Here is a 23,098-nt window from a genome sequence, read left to right as displayed (position 1 = left end):
AGCCCTTTTCTGCTTCGTATACTGTCGCCACAAGTTTGTAGAACATTCTACCTAAGGTTTAATTAATGTTTCCTCAGCTCCTTTAAAAATATTCTGGCCTATAGTTCCACATAAAAGGAAGCAGTTCTTGAGTTACTTCCCATTCATCCCTGACTTCTAGAACGAGTGGATGGCAGGAGTCTGTGACATTAACTGCAGGAACAAGTCTTAGTAACATCAACCCATCCATTGAAGCTAGCACTGACCTTCCTGGTTTCCTTGCCTTGCCTTTGAAGTGACTTCTGACGCTGCCTCAGTGTCCTTATCTCTGAGTATCTGTTGTCTCTGACAGGCTGTGAAGTTTGTTTCCTCTAAGTGTATCTTCAGCTGCTGTAGGGAACAATGGTGATTAGCTCATCATTAGAAGGTAGCTTCCCTTGCTTAACTAATGAATCAGTTGTAAACTTGGCTTTGGTTTGTAGACTCACTTTTGTTTTAAACTTCCTTTCTTTTTAGGTGCTGTTTTGACATAGTTTGTTTCAAAGTTCAAAAAGACTACTAACTTTGTCTGAGTTTGGAATATTGTTATGACTGCATAGTTTGAAACTTTCACCGAATATTCTTTAGGACAAGATTACTGCCCTAAAAGGCAACTGAGAAAGTGTTGATTTGCCATCTAATTTAATGATGTGTCTTCAAAGTTAGATATGTAAAGTCCACTTTTACTTTTTTTCTTTGGCATGGAGGATATATGGAAGATATGTGTCATGTTGGCTCAGTTCCCATGACACTCTAGATCCTGAAGTTTGTGGCACATGAACAGCAGCTGGATTTCAGCACACACAGGGCGGTTCTAGCTGCTGAGGTCTGCCATTGCACATGAAGTCAGCCATGGACCACAGACAAACCCTGGGCAAAGCTTCCTGTTTTATAAACATCATGCTGAAGTTCACATTGTATCTATTTTTTTACATGTTAACAGTTAAAATACTGTTTTTAAATTGTTTTCAACTGTTTAAAATTATGAAAACCATTTTTAGCTCACAAGCTATGCAAAAGTAGAATTTGTTTCATGGATTTTTTTTTTTTTGCCAACTTGTAATCTAGAGGGAAAAAACATTTTTTTTTTGCAAGAAATTTGTAGGGATAGAATGAGTATATGAACAAATTTTGAAAGATAGACATGTATTTATAGAGTTTGAGAAAATTGGTGGTAAGGCTAGAGAGACAGGTCAGTGGTTCTAGAGAAAAGCATCCCACGAGCTGCTTCATAACTTCTATCGCTCCATTCCTGGAATCTGGCATTCTTAGGCCTCTGGGAAGACTGCACATGTGTGATGCACATAAGCATGTGAGCACACATGCATAAACTCAGGTTAAAAATACAAATCTTGAAACAGAAATGAAAATTGATGGCTACAGTGGACTGTCAGACATAAATCTAAAGGAGCATAAAAATCATGGTGGGAAAGGCATTGATTTATAAATAAAGGCCTTATTTATAATAGCCAGAAACTGTAAACAACCTAGATGTCCCTCAACAGAGGAATGGATACAGAAAATGTGGTACATCTACACAATGGAGTACTACTCAGCTATTAAAAACAATGAATTTATGAAATTCTTAGGGAAATGGATGGATCTGGAGAATATCATCCTGAGTGAGGTAACCCAATCACAAAAGAACACACATGGTATGCACTCTCTGATAAGTGGATATTAGCCCAGAAGATCGGAATACACAAAGTACAATCCACAAACCACAAGAAACTCAAGAAGAAGGAAGACCAAAGTGTGAATACTTCCTTCCTTCTTAAAAGGGGGAACAAAATACCCATGGAAGGAGTTGCAAAGACAAGCTATGGAGCAGAGACTGAAGGAAGGACAATCCAGAGACTGCTCCACCTGGGAATCCTTCCCATATTCAATCATCAAATCCAGACACTATTGTGGATGCCAGCAAGTGCTGGCTGACAGGAGCCTGGTATAGCTGTCACTTGAGAGGCTCTGACAGTACCTGACTAATACAGAAGGAGAGGCTCACAGCCATCCATTGGACTGAGTACAGGGTCCACAATGAAGAAGCTAGAGAAAGGACCCAAGGAGCTAAAGGGTTTGCAGCCCCTTAGGATGAACAACGAACAATATGAATTAGCTAGTACCCTCAGAGGTACCCTCCCAGGGACTAAAACTCCAACCAAAGAGTACACATGGTGGGACTAATGGCTCCAGCAGCCTATGTAGCAGGGGATGGCCTTGTTGGTCATCAATGGGAGGAGAGGCCCTTGGCCCTGTGAAGGTTCTATGCCCCAGTGTAGGGGAATGCCAGGGCCAGGAAGCAGGAGAGGGTGGGTTGGTAAGCAGGGGGAGGGGGAGGGAACAGGTTTTTTTTGTTGTTTTTGTTTTTATTTTATTTTTATTTTACTTCTTTTTTTTGGAAGGGGAACTGGGAAAGGAGATATCATATGACATGTAAATAAAGAAAATATCTAATAAAAAGAAAAAGAAAAGCCAGGCACATGCCTTTAATCCCAGCACTTGGGAGGCAGAGGGAAGTGGATTTCTGAGTTTGAGGCTAGCCTGGTGTACAGAGTGAGTTCCAAGACAGCCAGGGCTACACAGAGAAACCCTGTCTCAAAAAACCAAAAAAGAAAAACTCGTGTGGACACAGCCTTCTGAAGCATGGAGCCAGGTGTGGACATGCCTTCTAATGCATGGAGCCAGGTGTGGACACGCCTTCTAATGCATGGAGCCAGGTGTGGACACGCCTTCTAATGCATGGAGCCAGGTGGATTTGCAGGTAGAAGGGGAAAGCAGATTGTGTAGAACTAGTAGGCCATCTTAAGAGTGTTTTAGTTGAACTTTTTCACAGACATTTCTTTTTCCCATTTACTTGCTCCTGTTGAGATGGCTATGTACACCTCCTTTCAGCTATGTTCTTTTATGAGAAGGTGTGTGTATTTGGGCATCTACATAGGTGTATTTCAAGTACATCTATTTTATTCATCATAAATCTGCTACTTTGGAGAAGTAGAAGAATTGTTTTTGCTTAGAAAAATTTAGTATAATATTTTGACTTTTATTTTTGTGATGATAATAAAAATTACTGTTGTTTACAGACATCCTATGCTCAGCTCCTTGCAGCAACATGTCTTTCAAAACTTGTTACCCGAATCAATCCTTTACCTGTTGAACAGAGGATAGACATCAGTAAGTGATTTGTTAATTTTTAAAACAAAGTAAATTTTAAAAATAAAAATTTTCTTTTAAATTGTTGAGCTTTTATTGGGCTTGTAATTTAGTTTTAATATTAAGATGGGTAGTTAAGTCTTATTCATGCAATGATGATAGATGAGATAATATGTAATTATACAATTTTGTTTATTTAATGATAAATTATATTTTGTGTATGTGGTATTTGATTTCACTATTGTATTTTATCCTTCAAATAAATTAATGAATTATTCTCATTTTGCAAATGAGTAAATCAGATATGATAGGCTCTGACTTGCTCAGGATCACACAACCTGGAAATAGTAGAGTTCTTTTAAATCTGCTAAATCTGTATAGAGTCTAATGCTCTTAACTGATTGGCAACTGAATGTGCAGAAAGAGCCCAGCAGCTCTGAAGGGTCTCAGGCTGTTATGCCATAATCAGTTTGGATACATTTAAAACCCACAGCTGATTCCTGCTTAACAGTAAGAACATCGATCCTGTAGAGTAGCCATGTATGTTTTGAGAATAATACATTTCTATTTATGCATAACCTTGCCCATATAGACAAACCTAGTAATGAGGGTAGGAGATTACTTTTGTTTGTAATAGAAACATATCATTGTCTAATTTCTGTTCTCAAAATTAATGTAGTTTGTATTTTGTGTTAGAGAAGTGAAGTTACTGATGTGTTATATATTTTTAAGATCAAGATTGAGTAGTCAGAGCCATCATGTGCTGTAGTTCGCTTCATTTTCTGATGGTGTCTGCCAGCCTTCAATGTGTAGAAAGTTCTACACTTAAGACAGCTAAAGAGATGCATTTGCATTTTTTAATTTTAAAAAACTGGTTCAAACAGTATAAACCTAAGTCGTGGCTTAGGACATATCTTAAGTAGACTTACATTTGTTTAGAGTATTTTTGGATTCTTAGCAAAACTGAACAGAAACTATAGGGTTCCCTTATATTCCCTGCCTCCATTATGGATAGCTCCCCCTGCTATCTGCTCATATATGTTCTCTAGTATGTATGTTCTCTAGATTTGGACACCATATGAGCGTATGTCTGCTGTTACAGATGATGCAGCCTCACTGCCCTGAAGTCCTGGGCTTTACTGCTTCTCCCCTTTACCCGGTCTTTGAATGTCCTCCACTGTTTTCCTTTCCAGAGTAGAATATAGTGAGACTTGTAGAGAATGTAGCTTTCTCAGATTTCCTTCTTTATTTATAATAAGCCATGTCTTTTAATGATCTCATTTCTTTGTAGTTATAAATAATATTCTTTATTGTCTGATTGTACCTAAGTGAAGAATGTTTTGGTTGCTTCCAATTTTTGAAAAAGAATATGAGTAAAGTTGCTGTAGGCAAAAGCAGGTGTTCATGGTGCCTTGTACATGAGACACTGAGGTCAGAGGTTCCAACATTTGAGACCAGCCTTGGTTAACATGAGTTAATGCTATACAGCAAGGAAGGCCCTGTTTGCAGGTAGAGAGGAGCACATGAGCTAAATGAAACCTGAAATAATGTTGACAGCACTTCTTGCTTTGTTCCTTAACTTGGGAATCTTTCTAAATCTTTAATTTTTTTTTGGGTAGGGGACGGTTTCCGTTTTTTTCCAGACAGGGTTTCTCTGTCTAGCCCTGGCTGTCCTGGAACTCACTCTGTAGACCAGACTGGCCTTGAATTCAGAAATCTGCCTGCCTCTGCCTCCCAAGTGCTGGGATTAAAGGCGTGTGACACCACCGTCTGGCGACTGTTGATGATTTTATATGTTGAGCCAGCTCTGCCCATCTAAGATGAAGCCTGCTTTTCTTGTTCCTTAATTCTTAATACATTGTTGAGTTCAACTTACTGGAATGTTGAGAATTTTCACAACTCTTTTCAAGAGGGACAATTGCTTCTTGTAGTGTTTTCAGTTTGTATATTAAGATAATTTGGGGAGCAGGGGTTGAGTGCTTGCCTAGCATGCTTGAGGGCCTGGGATTCATTCCTGGATGTGCAATAAAATGGATAATAAAAGAAGATAACTATAGACTAAAATAAATTAAATAGGTTTCTCTCAGCTTGTTTTTCTTGGCAGATATTTCCTAAATGTTTGGTAGTATTTACCAGTGAACTCATCTGAGTCTGGTGTAAGAAAACTATTGTCTTAGTAAGGGTTTCCATTGCTGTGAAGAGACATCATGACCAAGGCAACAGTTTCAGAGGTTCAGTCCATTACCATTATAGCAGGAAGTTTGGCAGTGTGCAGATAGGCATGGTGCTGGAGAGGGAGAGGAGAATTCTACATCTTCATCCAAAGGCAGCAGAAGGACAGACTCTCTCCTGCAGGCAGCCAGGAGAAGGGTCTCTTAAAGCCTACCCACACAGTCACACACTTCCTCCAAAAAGGCCACACCTTTTTCAACAAGACCACACCTCCCAATAGTGCCACTTCCCATGAGCCAAGCATATTCAAAACACAACTGTATTGTTTACTGTTGTGCCACTATGACCAAACTACACAGGAGGATGAGATAATTTCACTCATGGTTTCATAGCATTCATGGTTGTCTGGCGCCATGTGCTTGGGCACAGTTGGCATTGGGGTTGGTGTCAAAGGCTGGAGGTCTTTACTTTGTGGATAGGAAGTGGGAGGGAGAGTAATGCCAACACTTATCTGGCTTTCTTCTCCTCCTTGTTTTATTCTGTTAAGGTCTCAAGTCCATAGGATGTTGCTGCCTATATTCACGGTAGTTCGTCCCCATGGCTAGTCCTCCCTGGCAACTCCATCACAGACAAACCCACAAGTGTGCTTTCCCAGCCTGAGGTGATTCCAAGTCAGTCAGGTTGACATGGAGAGTTGTTCATTGTACTTAGTAATTACTGAACAAATTTCCTTAATAGTTACAAGCATTCAGATTATTATTTGACTTATATTTTTAAAATAGTAACACCTTTTTAAAGCAAGAAACATGGGTATTAATTTACAGTAATTTGACTTTGGAATTTTTTTATAGTACTTTGAATATGTAAACAATACTTCACAATATGAATTTTGATCTTGTGTTGGTGATGTGAGACTGGATAGTGGCAGTAAGCTGTAGCTTTTTGTTATCTACAAGGGTAAATAGTGATATTCTACACTGTTGCTACACTGTGCTTGAGGTTAGATGCAGTAAGTGAAATTTCAACTTATGTTAGTTTGTTAGGGCTTTACTTCATCACAAGCTGAGCAAGGTTGGGATGTAGTTCAGTTGGAATAGTATCTGTCTAACTTACATAAGTTTAACCCCCACTGCACAAACTGGGCATGTGGTGAAAGGCTGGAATCCTAGGGCTTAGGAAGTAGAGGCAGGATCATCAGAAATGAGGGTCATCTTGACTGCAAGTTCAAGGCCAGCCTGGGATACTTGAGACCCTGACTCACACACACACACACACAGAAAGTTGAACAGCATCTGTACTCTTTGGGAAAAAGTGATGAGTTGCGCAGTGGTGGTGCACACCTTTAATCTCAGCACATGGGAGGCAGAGGCAGGTGGAGCTCTCTGAGTTCAAGGCCAGCCTGCTTTATAAAGAGAGTTCCAGGACAGCGAGGGCTACACAGAGAAACCCTATCTTGAAGAACAAAACAAAACAAAACAAGGATGAAATATGAGGAGAAAAGAAAGTACAAATGTATAAGAAAATTTTACCTAAGAAATGATGTTTTCTTTTATATTTTTTAGTTTGAGTAAAGAACTCTTGTTTCTGTCAGTTGATTCAAATTTTTGTCATGATATGCTATATCTAATGGGCATGTATAACATGTAGTTAAAATAAAAAATGTATAGAATGGTCTGACTAGTCACGTTGAGTTTTCAGATCAACTTCAGTCCTCTGTCTGAGATGGCATACTTGTAGTAACCTCATTATCTCCTCATAAACATCATTGCCCACTTCTGTGCTCATCACACTTAATTTCTACCATTAATATAATTAACAGTATAATTAACAGTGGCCACCCATTGATTATCAGTCAGATACATTTCCTAGCACACTACTGAAATCTCTTCATGAGCTTCATTGAAGAGCCATATTTATTTAGGTGACCTTACATGATCATGAGTTCTCTCCAGATTCTTGTGTCAGAAGGTCTTTCTCTCATGCCAGCTTATCCCTGCCTTCATGTGTGATCTTCTGTGGTTTCCCTGGATGCTATTCTTTTCATCTTCAGACAGATGTGTAGTTTAGTTTGGCTTGCTTTTATAAATCAGTCCCCTTCCTTCCCTTCTTCCTTCTTTTCAACTTAGCAAGCCATGATGCATATTACATCATAAAATATAGTTAAATGCTTGCAAAAAAGTCAGCACAGCAGAATCAATCTGTTAAAAGCCTTTAGTAGAAAGCTTTAGTTTTAGTGAATTTATGGTTATATGAACATTCTTACAATTTGGCTATAGAACATTTTCATCACCATAGAAACACCATTTAGAGGCTGTCTCTGTCCCCACCCTATGTACTTTCTGCTTTTATAGTTTGTTTTTTTTTTGTAACTGTTTCACAAGAATGAGATCATAGCATATGTAGTGATTTTGTACATACATGATACTACATACATGATACCTTTCCCTAAGCAAAATGGTGTTTTATCATGTTGCATCCTTCCTTTTTTTATATATGGCTTTAAAAAAATTAGTTATTTTTATTTTGTGCACTAGTGTTTTGCCTGCATATATGTCTGTATGAGGATGTTGGATCCCTGGAACAGGAGTTACAGACAGTTGTGAGCTGCCATGTGAGTGCTGGGAGTTGAACCCAGCTCCTTTGGAAGAGTGCCAATGTTCTTAACCGCTGAGCCACCTCCCCAACCCCTCCATATGGCTTTCAAACGTCTGTTTACTAGTAGTTGATGAGCTTGTTGACCGTTTGCGTTTTACTTCTTGTCACCACAAGTATCTACACTTGGAACATTTACATCTGAGCCTTTTCATTGTTCAATTTTCTCCATTTTTCTGTGAAGAACCCTAAGAATGAAATTGCTGAGTTATAAGGAAAGTTTGTGCAAACTTCTGTGAAGTTCCCAGCTTTCCCAACTGCCTGTGGTCTAGCCTGTGTATAAAGGTTCTATTGTCTCCACCTTCCCCTTCTAATTCTTTCTTTGCCTTTTGGGTGTGCATGTGTGCAAGTGCTTTACTCCAGAGCCATCTCTCCGGCCTCCTCCAGACAGACATGACCACTCCTTTCTTAATATGTTCTTGGGTTTAGAGGTGTTTTAGTTGGGTAGCTTGCAATTGATTTTGCCGTGTTAACTTTTTTTTGCAAGTATTACTTTAAATGCTCCAAAAAATACATTATGTACAAGTTTATCAATATTGTATGCTGTTATATCTTATGTCACTTAACTAAGATCAGGTTTTAAAAAAATGGTTATAGTCTTTTAGTCTCACAATAAGCATTTTCTTATTTAGTTATTGTAATATGATGTATGTGTTTCTAAAAATGACTTGCTATACAATGCTTCACAGGCCTCATGAGAGAAAGAAGATTATGGGAACAAGGATAGAATTGCACGAAATGTTTGTTAGAGTTGTACAGATTTAAGTGATCTGGAAACAAATGCACCATACAGCAAATGATGTGAAGGTCATAGGGCTTTTTAGAGGTGCAGTTTGTGAGGTGCTGTGACTTACGGTCAGATGGAAAGTCATGGCGGCAGATTAGGATGGTGCGATGGCAAACAGTGGGTAGTAGATGTCTGAGGCATACATTCTGTGCTGTATTATATTGTACTACTTATATATTTCAGTGCCACTTAAATAGCTTGGTTTATTTGGCTTGCAGCTTTCTGCATTGACCTGTCAGGGTTTTGCATGTGACATCTACAAATACAAAAATGACATTCATATTGGACTTAAATTAACCCAACATTTATCAGAATGTAGTTGCATAAGTTCATGTTTTCCAAATAAATCTTACAGAATCTCCTGTATATAAGTGTACATTGGTGACAGGCACAACACACTTATTAGATTGCATGTCATTGCCCCTCCTTTCCTTCACATTGATGTTTCACAGAATTCACATTGTGTTTCTCAGAAGTTGGGATGATCACTGATATTCTCATTGTAGGAAACTACATCCTGAATTATGTGGCATCCCAACCTAAGCTGGCACCCTTTGTCATCCAAGCTCTGATTCAAGTCATTGCTAAACTTACCAAGTTGGGGTGGTTTGAAGTTCAGAAGGACGAGTTTGTTTTCCGAGAAATCCTTGCTGATGTGAAGAAATTCCTCCAGGTAGGAAGGCACGGGTTAGCACCATCTTAGAGCGCAAGAGCCTTGCTTAGTGCTACTTGGTTCTCTGTGGAAACATTCTTACTTATCATTTATTATTTGTCCTTTGGCTCCTTCGTGTATAGAAAAATACTATACTAGAAGAATGAAAATAATCATTGTTCCTAAATTTAAAATGTGCTTTTATTTATGACATATATGTGTACTGTATATATACATGTAATATTTATGATGATTTTCATAATTACCTGATTTTCAAAACAGCCATAGGAAGTGAGTTTCATTGTAGAAATGAAAAAAACTGTGATTTATGTTGACTAGCATACACAGGTTACAGTGACTTCGTGAAGCATAACTGGGAAGCCAGCAAGTCTTTTAACAGTTTTTTATCCCACACCATGTCACCCAGAACATTTTTCTAAGAAAATGTTCTTACGTGAATCACAAGAGCATAGCATATGATATAAATATAATTAATGCATGATATAAATCACAACATTTCATACCTAATTTACACCAGTTTAGACATTTAGATTTAAAAAAGACAGAACAGAAACTTGCAGGGATTGCCCTACTTCCTGTTCCATGTTGGAATTCTGGCTTTGAGACAGTAGAAGAACTAAGAAGCTGTCCTGGGGGGGGTGCTGATGAGATGGCTCAACAGTTAAGCACTGATTGCTCTTCTGAAGGTCTTGAGTTCAAATCCCAGCAACCACATGGTGGCTCACAACCATCCATAATGAGATCTGAAGCTCTCTTCTGGTGTATCTGAAGATAGTTACAGTGTTACATATAATAATAAATAAACCTTTGGGCAGGAGAGAGTGGGGCCAGAGTGAGCAGAAGTACTGAGTTTAATTCTCAGCAACCACATGATGGCTCACAACCATCTGTACAGCTACAGTTTACTCATATACATAAAATAAATAAATCTTTAAAAGAAAAAAAGAAGCTGTCCCTGGTTCCTATTTGCCACTTGCTTCCTTTGTAAATAATTTAGGTATTTAGTGATAAATATTTTTATATCTGTAATTTCTAATTGCAAGGTGGTTAACGTGGTGTCAAATTTAAGAGTTCTTGGACTGGAGAGATGGTTTAGTGGGTAAAAGTGCCTGCTGTGCCAAGTCTGATGATTGGTGTGACTCCTCAGAACCCATGTAAAAGCTAGACACGGTAGCACAAGCCCCTGTAATTTCAGGTGTTTAAAATGAAAAGAAAGAAGGAAAGAAGGGGGAAGGAGGGAAGGAAGGAGGGAAGGAAGAAAAGAAGGAAGATCTTCAGACTATCAGTTGGTTAGAGAGACATACCGTGCAACTTTATTGAGTGAATGCACACAGAGTAGCCATGATTCAGTGCATATGAATTAGGGGGACAATAAGGAATTAAAATGCATTGTCTGATGCTCCCAGAGTTGATCATTGGTGGTCCTGAGATAACATGAACTTAATTATACCTAGTAATCGTATTGCTTAGTTTCTGTGCAAGTTAGCAGGGATGACCAACTGTGAGATGAGGTACAGAGCACATCTGGGCACACTTTTGTACTACTGCATTGTAATTTGATGCTGCATTTCTTAATTCAGTGCTTTCTAGTATGATTTTGTAATAGGGTAATTTGTTAGTAATGTGCATATGAGATACGAATTGAAGGAGGTTTTACAATTAAATTGTAAGCTAATTAGAAACATGGAAACTATACCATATTGATAGTCATATATTTACCTTACTACATTGGGTACTCTGAATGTCTTCATTAAGGCACCTAACGACTCCTTACACGTGCACTGTTCAGTGATATTAAAAGAGCCTAAGTGATCTTTTCTGATATTAGATCAAGAGATTTAAATTAGTTTCTAAGCTACTTATTAATTATTGAATGCAGCTATCACAGTAAGCCGCAAGCAAATTTCTAGAACAAAAACCATTTTTCCCCATTCTTAAGATTGTAGAAAAAGTACTAGATTAAATGTTATTTTGAAGCTTAGTTTATTATGGGTTGTAAATGCTAGGAAAATTGTATAGAGTGATGTGCATTTCTAAGGTAGGTATACATTTTCTCCTTAATGCCATGTACCACAATTTATCCTTCAAAAATGAGTTCAAAATTCTTTTACTTACAGAAATAACAATACTTTTTCCTACATACTTTTACAAACCATTACTAGGCAACTGTGGTGCTTTGACATTTAATTTTTAAAAGTATCGCTTGGTTTACACTTAGACCTAATTTCGTCTCCACTTGGTTATTTTTCCAAAGGGCACAGTGGAACACTGCATAATAGGAGTGATAATCCTTTCTGAGTTGACACAGGAAATGAACCTGGTAAGTTTTTCCATATATTAGAACATGAAATTTGCTTAGGTAATATTGTTTCTTTGTGGCAAAATGTATAGTTGTTTTGTGGCATGAAACTCTTAACTGTTGGTCAAGTCTTTAAGTATTTGTTTTACTAGTTGGAAAATTAAGTTAGAATGCGTTCATTAAAAATCACAACCATAGGAAAAAACCACACAGTGCTTGTTTCTTGGATACTTGGAGAATGGGCTTTTCATTACTATAGATAGAATAATATATTAACCATAAAAATGAATTGTATAGATAGAATGTGTTTATAAGTAAAAGGCAAACAGTTTGAAGATTGATTCTTAACCATGGGTGAATGGCAGAACCCATGCAGAAACAGAAACTCTGTCACTTTCTAGCTTGACTTTTTCACCCTGCACAAGGAACATTTCCAGAAACTAGACCTCCCCCAACAGGGCTCCTTGAGCTCAGCAGCTGAAGATGTGTCCCCTGTCATGTCCCGTGCTCTACATGGAGTAATTTTATAAAGGAGAGTCTGGGCTGAGAGACTGCCATCCTCCTGACGGTGCTTGCGTGTGTGGAATGTGAGCATGCACATAAGGAGAGCTGCTGTCCGATTGCCAACTCCCTTAGTAGTCATAGTGTAGCAATAACATTATATAATTATAAAAAACTATTTGATTACTGTTCAGTGATGAATTAAGACAAATTTTATAGAATTCTCACATTTTAAAAACACCTTAGTTTCTGTGCCCGTCAGTTTTGCTTCTCACAGTTTGCTTCCCACATGCCCATAGCCCCAGTGAAAATGCTTTTACACTTTCTTGTACAAGGGCATTCTTTCTCCTACAGGATCATGATACTACCATTTTATATATATGTGTGTGTGTGTGTGGGTTTTTTTTTTTTTTTTTTTTTTTTTTTTTTTTGAGACAGGGTTTCTCTGTGTAGCCCTGGCTGTCCTGGAACTCACTCTGTAGACCAGGCTGGCCTCGAACTCAGAAATCTGCCTGCCTCTGTCTCCCAAGTGCTGGGATTAAAGGCATGCGCCACCACTAAAAAGTGGCATTTTGCTATTTAGTCCTGTTTCCCCATTCAGCCCCAGCGTGTCCTTAGAGTTGATGCCTGCTTAGAATCAAGATGTTTGTTTTTCACACTGTGTTAGTCTTCTTCAGTCTGGGAGGATTCGTCAGAGGAGGATTTCCCCTGCTTACATCCTGTCTTAGTCAGGGTTCTATTGCTGTGATGAAAAACCATGACTAAAAGCAACATGGGGAAGAAAGGGTTTATTTACTCAGTTCCATGTAAAGGTTCATTATCAAACGGTGAGGGTGGAAACCCAAGCAGGGAGGCACCTGGAGGCAAGGGCTAATGCAGAGGCCACTGAGGGGTGCTGCTCACTGGCTTGCTCCCTATGGCTTGCTCAGCCTGCTTTCTTATACAATCCAGGACCACAGGCCCATGGATGGCACCACCCACAAGGGACTATGCCTCCCCTCATCAATCACAAATTAAGAAAATGCCATACAGCCAGATCTTATGGAGGCATTTCTCAATGAAAGTTCCCTTCTTTTATATAACTCTAGTTTGTGTCAAGTTGACGTAAAACTATCCAGCACACAAGTAAAGCTTACAAGCTTGTTGTTTTATAAAACATCTTTTATTTTGAGATTGTTCAGTGTTTCCTCATTATTAAATCCAACTTCCATTTATTTATCAGGAATATCAGTAATGATATTATGGCCTTTAAGAAGGAAGGCATCTCCTTCCAGGAAGCATAAGGTTTACACTGTCTAATAATGGTCAATGCTCATTTTGATTTCTTAACTAAACATGTTCTTTTTTTTTTTTTGAAAGATTTATTTATTATTTATATGACTACACTGTAGCTGTCTTCAGACACACTAGAAGATGTTTACATTACAGATGGTTGTGAGCCACCATGTGGTTGCTGGGAATTGAACTCAGGACTTCTGGAAGAGCAGTCAGTGCTCTTAACCACTGCGCCATCCCTCCAGCCCATTAAACATGTTCTTTACTCAGCTTCCTTATTCTTTTTCTCTTTGTAATTATTAAATATTTAATAGAGAAGTACTTTATATTTCTGAAAAGAGCCTATTTGTCACCAAACTTATGTTGTTAATATAGGTTTCTAATTTTATTTAATAGATTATAATTCACCAGTAAGAAATCTTTCAAGTCGTTCTTTGTATCCATTTAACATTCTTTTAATTTTTTTTTTTTTTTTTTTTGAGAAGGGGTAGCTTAGGCTGACCTCACATCCTCACATTTGCTATGTAACTCAGTCTGACCTAACATTTGCTATGTAGCAGGGAGTGAGTGACTTTGAACTCCTGATCCTCCCGCCTCCCAAGTACTGGGATTTTAGGGATGTTCTACTATGTCTGTCTTCTTTTGTTCCTCTCATACAAGATGTTCCAGATTATCCGCAGATAACAAAGCCAAACTCCTTTGATCCTAGAGTTGGGAGGCTGAGGCAGGAGGATTATGAATTTGAGGCCAGATTGGGCTGCATGGAGAGATCTTGTATCTCCAAAGTAATACTGTCTCCTTTCAAACTTTTAAGTATGATTTTGGGCTTTATAAGTTGGAAGAATATATCTTCTACAGAGCAGATTTTACTGAGCTTAATTTGGGGGTGAAGGCATAAATTTTCTACTTGAGCTAGTATTTCTACTGATCAGGTTTACACACGTTAAGTCCTGTGTTCTGCACTGTTCAGAAGTGTACGATATACTCATTTGATGTGGTTGTGGTTGTATCTTTTTCCTTCCTTTATATTTATTTATTTATTTATTTTTATTTTTTGTTTCTTTTTTCTTAATTTTTTTATTATTTTAAATGCATTTATACATCAAACATTAATAATATTGAATATTTTAAGAATCAGATAATACATAAAAAATTTGTTCAACTTTTATATTCATATCCTTTCATATCCTAAAAATGTCATTAATGAAGATTCAATACTACCCATAACTGAGGATCCTATATCTAATGTTGAATACTAAAATGTTTCAAAACATACAAAATATTCTTTGGGAGTTAAGCATGGTAAAAGAGTATAAAATATTAAAAATGAATCATTAAGAAATATATTCAAAAGCCCTTGTACCACCCGACATAGTGAGAGAATATTTAAAATGCATTATATATCTATGTATAGTGTCTAACAACAGTTTACTTCAAAAAGATTATAAGTGTTTCTAGGAAAGAAATTATTTTATCAGTAAGTATATTTTAAAAATTTTAAAATAAGCTGGGCAGTGGTGGCACATGCCTTTAATCCCAGCACTTGGGATACAGAGACAGGCAGATTTCTGAGTTCGAGTCCAGCCTGGTCTTCAGAGTGAGTTCCAGGATAGCCGGGGCTATACAGAGAAACCCTGTCTAGAAAAACCAAAAGAAAAAAAATTCAAAATAGCAAAAACTCTTTGAAGTTAAGCATTAAGGAAATGCTAATTTCAAGCACTGTGAGAAAAATTATCAATAATATTTCCATGATGTTTATAGAACATGACATTAACATTTTCAACTGTTAATAGTCAACAAACAGAATAATTATTTTAATGTATATTTCATTGTTATGTCTCCCTTTTCATTACTGATTGTATTAATTTGGATACTGTCTCTATGACCTCTGGTTAGTCTGGCTAAGGGTTTATCTATCTTGTTGATTTTCTGAGAGAACCAGCTCCTGGTTTTGTTGATTCTTTGTATAGTTCTTTTTGTTTCTATGTGGTTTGATTATTTCCTTCTGACTACTCCTCTTGGGTGGGTGTATTTGCTTCTTTTTGTTCTAGAGCTTTCAGGTGTGCTGTAAAGCTGCTCTGTAAGCTCTCTTCAGTTCCTTTCGGAGGTGCTTAGAGCTGTGAGTTTTCTTCTTACCACTGCTTTTATTGTGTCCCATAAGTTTTGGTATGATGTGTCTTCATTTTCATTAAATTCTAAAAAGCCTTTAATTTATTTCTTCCTTGACCAAGTTATCAAGTAGAGCATTGTTCAGCTTCTGTGTGAATGTGGACTTTCTCTTGTTTTTGTTGTTATTTAAGACCAGCCTTGGTCCATGGTGATCTGATAGGGTGCATGGGATTATTTCAATTTTGTTCTATTTGTTCAGGCCTGTTTTGTGACCAGTTATATGGTCAATTTTGGAGAAGGTACCATGAGGTGCTAAGAAGAAGGTATATTCTTTTGCTTTAGGATAAAATGTTCTATAAATATCTGTTAGATCCATTTGGTTCATAACATGTTAGTTTCACTGTGCCTCTTTTAGTTTCTGTTTCCATGATCTGTCCATTGATTGGACTGGAGTTTTGAAGTCTCCCACTATTATTGTCGGAGGTGCAATGTGTGCTTCGAGCTTTAGTAAAGTTTCTTTTATGAATATGGGTGCCCTTGCATTTGGAGCATAGATCTTCAGAATTGAGAGTTCATCTTGGTAGATTTTTCCTTTGACGAGTGTGAAGTTTCCTTCCTTATCTTTTTTGATAACTTTTGGTTGAAAGTTGATTTTATTCGGTATTAGAAAGGCTACTCCAGCTTGTTTCTTGGGACCATTTGCTTGGAAAATTGTTTTCTAGGTTTTTACTCTGAGGTTGTGTCTGTCTCTGTCACTGAGGTGCGTTTCCTATATGCAGGAAAATGCTGGGTCCTGTTTACATATCCAGTCTGTTAGTCTATGTCTTTTGGGGAGAATTGAGTCCATTGATGTTAAGAGATATTAAGGAAAAGTGATTGTTACTTCCTGTTATTTTTGTTGTTAGAGATGGAATGGTGGAATTATGTATGAGTGGCTATCTTCTTTTGGGTTTGTTTAAAGATTCCTTCTTTCTTGCTTCTTCTAGGGTGTAGTTTCTGTGCTTGTGTTGGTGTTTTCCATCTATTATCCTTTGTAGGGCTGGATTTATGGAAAGATTATGTGTAAATTTGGTTTTGTCATGGAATATCTTATTTTCTTTGTCTATGGTAATTGAGAGTTTTGCTGGGTAAAGTAACTTGGGCTAACATTGGTGTTCTTGTAGGGTCTGTATGACATCTGCCCAGGATCTTCTAGCTTTCATAGTCTCTAGTGAGAAGTCTGGTGTAATTCTGATAGGCCTGCCTTTATATGTTCCTTGACCTTTTCCCCTTACTGCTTTTAAATTTCTTTCTTTGTTTAGTGCATTTGGTGTTTTGATGATTATGTGACGGGAGGAATTTCTTTTCTGGTCCAGTCTATTTGGAGTTCTGTAGGCTTCTTGTATGTTCATGGGCATCTCTTTCTTTAGGTTAGGGAAGTTTTCTTCTATAATTTTGTTGAAGATATTTACTGGCCCATTACTTTAAGAATCTTCACTCTCTTCTATACCTATTATCCTTAGATTTGGTCTTCTCATTGCATCCTGGATTTCCTGGATGTTTTGGGTTAGGAGCCTTTTGTTTTTTTGCTTTTTCTTTGACTGTTGTGTCAATGTTTTCTATGGTGTATTCTACCCCTGAGATTCTCTCTTCTATCTCTATATTCTGTTGATGATTCTTGCATCTATGACTCCTGATTTCTTTCCTAGGTTTTCTAACTCCAGGGCTTGTCTCTTTTTGTGCTTTCTTATTATTTATATTTCCATTTTTAGGTCTTAGATGGTTTTGTTCATTTCCTTCACCTGTTTGATTGTGTTTTCCTGTAGTTCTTTAAGGGATTTTGTGCCTCCTCTTTAAGGGTTTCTAGCTTTTTGCCTGTGTTCTCCTGTATTTCTTTAAGGAAGTTATTTATATCCTTCTTAAAGTTAAAGTCCTCTATCATCATCTTGAGAAGTGATTTTAGATCCAAATCTTGCTTTTCCGGTGTGATGGTGTATCCAGGACTTGCTATGGTAGGAGAATTGGGTTCTGATGATGTCAAATAACCTTGGTTTCTGTTGCTTATGTTCTTGTGCTTGCCTCCCACCATCTGATTATCTCTAGTGCTACCAGCCCTCACTATATCTGACTGGAGCCTGTTCTTCCTGTTGTGTCAGAACTCCTCAGAGTTCAACTGTCTCTGGGATCTTGTGATTCTGGGATCCTGTGATCCTGAGATCTTAGGTGTGTCACAGCTCCTGGGAGTCAAGCTGCCTTTGGGATCCTGAGTGGTATGTGTGAACAAGCTCCTGGAATCCTGGGATCCTGAGATACTGAGATCCTGTGGTCCTAGGAGTGTTAGAGCACTGGGAGTGGAACTTTCTTTGGGTGGTGTGGGACTGATTGTGGAGTTCATGCCCAAGGTCTGTTCAGGGCACTGGCCCAGACAGGAAGGAACTCGGGCCACTGGTCGGGAGGAATTCCTGGGTGCCCGGGTCCCGCTGGTCCCAGTTACTTTTAGTCTTGGGGCAGATGTTGTGTCCTCCTTACCTCTGATCCTATGATCCTATGAGTGTTAGAGTGCCTGGGAGTGGATCTTCCTCTGGGTGTTGTGAGACTGTGGAGTTCATGCCCAAGATCTGCTCAGGGCACTAACCCAGACAGGAAGGGACCTGTGCCACTGGTCGGGAGGAGTTCCTGGGTACCCAGGTCCCGCTGGTCCCAGTTACCTTTATTTTTATTTTTTAAGACATGGTTTCACAGCATCGTAGCCCTGTCTATCCTGGAGCTCACTAGATTGATAGACCAGGCTGGCCTTGAACTCAAAGAACTCTGCCTGCCTGTACCTCCTGAGTGCTGGGATTAAAGGTGTACACCACCACACATTCTCCAAGAATAGATATATCTTTTAAGAAAAAGATCTAAACTTAATTTTCCTAAAAGTTAAAGAAGATTGTAAATGTTATCCTTTATTTTTAGAAACAGAATCCACCATTCCTTGAATATATGTTATATAGTTATCAGAGCAAAATTGACATGCCTACACAGTAGGTACATACATGTGCAATATGAAATGGTTCTACAGTTTCTCTCAAAAGAGTATCTACACATGTAGGCCTCATGCAGTGAGCACGCAAGCCTTGGGGAGGCACTGGGGAAGTTTGGACTTTGTCTTTATGACCTGTTGCTTTGTATACATTTCTTATTTTTTTTCAGAGTTCTTTGAAGTTTTTTTTTAAACAATGTGTTTTGATTATATTCACTCTCCTTCCCCTGATTCCCCCAGATACACCCCACTTCCTTTTCTACCTATCCCCCAAATTTATTTATTCATTTATTTATTTTTAAGAATTCTAGATGATTTTCTTCAAAGAGAGGTAATAACACCCTTTATTATAGCAGATAGACTGTTGGCAGAGCACCTAGTATGTAGAAGGCACTCCAAAAACTTACATTCTTTTCTTCATGTTCTGGATGTGGTAAATGGTATACATTTTAAAGATTGGCTTGAGGATTAAGTGAAAGAACATGTTAAGAATACTTTCTAAACAGGACTTGTGATGCTGTATACTTTTACTGATTTTTATGGAAAAAGTTTTGACGTTGTTTGTTTTTAGCATGAAAGAAGTGGGAGAGATGAACCTTAAAGTTTGATTTAGCTGTTTTCTTATGGCTTTGGTTAAACTTAACTCATCTTGACCTTTTTAGGTTGATTATTCCAGACCTTCAGCAAAACATAGGAAAGTAGCTACCTCATTCCGTGACACTTCTCTAAAAGACATTCTAGTGTTAGCGTGTTCTCTCCTAAAACAGGTAAGTCAGCTGCTGGCTCAGCTTCATAGAGTAGCCTGGGAACCGGAGGCGCTTTGAGTGAATGTGTGGTGCACTGTTCTTCTCTGATTCTTGCTTTAAGAGACTTACTGTGGTCAGTCTTAAATATGGTAAATCTGTGCAAGCTTTGTTCCTTGGGAGTGGAAGATGACACTCACTGAGGAGAAATCAGTGTTTGTGTTTAGGCAATAGAGGTCTACGTTCTTTTTTTTTTTTTTCCAGACAGGGTTTCTCTGTGTAGCCTTGGCTGTCCTGGAACTCACTCTGTAGACCAGGCTGGCCTCCAACTCAGAAATCCGCCTGCCTCTGCCTCCCAAGTGCTGGGATTAAAGGCCTATGCCACCACTGCCTGGCTGGTTCCTACCTTCTTATTGTTAATTTTTACTTGGACAGACTAATTTGAGTTTTAATTTCCTTTTCTGACTGTCCATATAAAAAAACTACAGTTTTCCATTTTTTTTTCATAATTTTCCAGAATTCTTTTAATAGTTTCTTTGGGAAATATGAATTTCCTACTTGTTTTTAGTGTACCATGGAACATGCATGACCTTCCTAATTGTAAAGTTCTGTTGTATTAAGAAGGATTCCATTCACACTACTTAAGCTTGCTCATTTGGTGTTGTGAAGCATTTTCCAAAATGTCTCGTAAAAAGCTTTGCTTCCTATCTGTTCAGTTCTCTTTTTTAGGCTAAGTGTTCTTTATAAATACTTGGGAACAGAAGTGTTTTAGACCGGAGTGTTTTAAATTTTAGAATATTTGAATAAACTTTACCAGGTGAAAATTTTCAAAATCTGAAATGTGAAATCCACCAAAATCCAAACCTTGAGTGCTCAAGACATTTTACTTTGCAGGTTATTTCAGATTTTAAGTTGTTTAGATTAAAATTGTTATCTTGTATGTTAACATTGATAATCACTGTAGTAGGCCTAATTAAATGACTATTTTAAGAATATTCTTGTAGTGTGGAAAAATATCATTTACAAAGGTAGATAAAATACTAGCATTGATGTTCTTGAACTCCTTATCTGATTGATTGGTACTGCCTGTGGTTAGTCTGTATATATTTATTTCTACCTACCCACCTCATCTCTCTTTGTATTACTCTTGGAGAAGTCTAGGCCTCTCTACAAATAATTCATAATGTCCAGGAAGTCCTTTCAGGCTGTGTGGGAACTGGCCTGCTGACAGGCTGGTCATGATTGTGTTCCAGAAGCAATGGCCTTACTAACACTGGCGGCTTCGCTAGTTGAATTCATCTCCTTTACACAAGATGCTATCTCAGGTTTTCTTGAAGAAAATTAAGCCTCAGCTTTTGTTGTTGTTGTTGTTTGTTTGATAGCTTTTGTTTTTAGAAACAGGGTTTCTCTGTGTAGCCCTGGCTGACTCTGTAGACCAGGCAGGCTGACCTCGAACTCAAGATCTGCCTGCCTCTGCTTCTTGAGTGCTGGGATTAAAGGTGTGTTGTCACTATATCTGACCTCTTACAACTTTAGAAGGCAATCTGCAATATGTAGTATATTTTTATTCTCATTTTACAAGTTGAACTTTAAAAGTAGTCTGTTGGAGAAATGTGTGGACAATGATTTGTACCATTTTGTTTTATTTTTACTAATTTTTATTTTACATTAAAGAAGTATTTAAATTTATGAAGTTACAATTCTTTTAGTGATAATGTTTTATTGTAATGCTTTATTTCTAAATTTGAAGGTGTTGGCCAAACCTTTAAATCTTCAGGATCAAGATCAACAAAGTCTAGTAACGCAAGTCTTAAAGCTGGTCCTCAGCTGCCTGAGCTTTGACTTCCTGGGCAGTTCAGCAGATGAATCTGCGGACGATCTTTGCACGGTGCAGATTCCAACAACCTGGAGAGCAAGTAAGAAGAGAGCAGGAAGGGTTAACGTGAGAGATGGTCAGCGTACAAGGTGCAGAGTGAACCTGCCTGTACTGTAGTTCTGCTTTATCTTAGTGGTCTAATTCAGAAGAGCTACTAATACTCAGTAGTAAGATGCTTTGTCCAGTTCATATCGTACTAACAGCTATATTTTGATTTCAGGAAAAAAGACAAGTGCTAGAGCTGCCTACATAGGTAGGGGAGAGGGTCTGACAGTTACTCAGAGGCCTTGTTCAGAGTTTCAAAGTGAACGAGTCAGAGTAAGGGCCTGAGCAGAGCAGAGCTGGGGCTCATTGTGTGACAGGAGGGACACCCAGAAGAAAGCAAGATGTCTCCCCTACATTGCAGAAAGATAATGTGTCACTAGGGTGCCTCAGGGCAGATGTGGGGTAGGGGTTGGGGTAGGGGCTGGAGCACGAGGATCAAGGGAACTTTATTCTAGGTTGGATCTTCACTTGTGCAACTGGAGACAAACTGACTGCCATTGGCTCTGTGGTCGGGCATCTCCCTCCTATAGCTGTGTTCCTTGCAAAATTAAACTTAGAAAAACATCAGATTTGAGGATATCAGATAAAGGGTTAACATAAAGTTGTTGTTTTTTTAAGGATTTCCAATTTAGGAATAAAAGATTAATAAACAAGGGATTTAGTGTCCTATATCTTGGTGGGTAATAATGTCATAAACCAACATGCATAATAAAAATCACAGGCTAAAAATGTATATGTACACCTGAGTGCATATATAAGTTGACTCAGGGGGGCTGGAGGATTGTGCTGGGCTTGCTGGCTGTGGTGGTGTAGTGTCTTTACAAGAAATCACCAGTATGGTGATTAGCTCTTGTAACTATATGTGAATCTATAATTTATTAATCTTAGAAAGTTTAACTTTTAAGTTGGATATATAAAGTGAAGACTAGAAATTAAAAGGATGTGCTTAATATCCCTAGAGATAGAAACAGGGTAAAGCACACGTGAGACCAGAATAGAACATCTTCCACAGAATTTAACAATTCAGTAAATAACTTGGGAGAGAAAGTTAAAGAACTTTACAAAATAGAATTTAAAAAGCAAGATATAGATGAGAAAAAAAGCACATGTGAGAAAATTAGAAGGTAAAGCCACACAGTTGGGATTTGACTATTGATTATTCAAGAGGGAGGGAGGGAGGGAGGGAGGGAGGGAAAGAGAGAGAGAGAGAGAAAGAGAGAGAGAGAGAGAGAGAGAGTAGGGGAAACAAACAGAAGGAAACTGAGAACCCAGCAGTGTTCCCAGCGGTGAAGGATGGAATATGCATAGAAGTACACCAGGTATCAGCATTGTATGTCAAAAAAGATGCACACTAGCTTCACATTTATGATGTCCCAGGAAAAAACGGCTTGCAGTGCACGAGGAAGAAAAAGTCCCTTTTCGTGGGTTTGAATCTAGAGTGGTGACAGGCTTCTCAGTAAGAGCAGGGATTCACAGTGGGTTAGCAGCCTCAGACCTCTGCAGGATTCCAAACTCAAAGGAATTATTAGAAGCAAGGTACTTTTTCAGACATGCAAGTCCTTCCAAATTTGTCTCTTATGTACTTGCTTTCAGCAAACTATTTAATATACAAGTCAAGAAAATAGAAGTAGGTTGGTGAAAAGAACCCTTCAAAGAAGATGACAATAAACAGATATAAAAAGGAGACAGGGCCAGCCAGTTGAGGTTGATGAGTAAGTAGCAGTTACAGCAGATGGAAATGATGTTTGGTGATTTTGGTTGTATGGAAATACTAACAATTTTTTTTTTTTTTTT

General features: G+C 38.1%; 1 protein-coding gene across 9 annotated transcripts in view; it reads left to right on the top strand.

Annotated features, from left to right (window-relative positions):
- Nucleotides 1–23,098, top strand: part of Ranbp17 (RAN binding protein 17) — a 301,497-nt gene that overhangs the window by 10,902 nt on the left and 267,497 nt on the right. For 8 of the 9 annotated variants that reach the window (XM_031354601.1, XM_031354599.1, XM_031354597.1 and 5 more), the window contains exons 3-7: nt 3,099–3,189; nt 9,286–9,452; nt 11,707–11,772; nt 19,303–19,407; nt 21,134–21,299. In XM_031354601.1, the coding sequence (XP_031210461.1) occupies nt 3,099–3,189; nt 9,286–9,452; nt 11,707–11,772; nt 19,303–19,407; nt 21,134–21,299 (595 nt within the window). The remainder of the gene's footprint in view (nt 1–3,098; nt 3,190–9,285; nt 9,453–11,706; nt 11,773–19,302; nt 19,408–21,133; nt 21,300–23,098) is intronic. The other variant, XM_031354602.1, reaches the window with a different exon arrangement.

Source organism: Mastomys coucha, unplaced genomic scaffold (genome assembly GCF_008632895.1).
Source record: "Mastomys coucha isolate ucsf_1 unplaced genomic scaffold, UCSF_Mcou_1 pScaffold5, whole genome shotgun sequence".
Taxonomy (NCBI): domain Eukaryota; kingdom Metazoa; phylum Chordata; class Mammalia; order Rodentia; family Muridae; genus Mastomys; species Mastomys coucha.
This window is presented reverse-complemented; position numbering and strand designations above follow the sequence as displayed.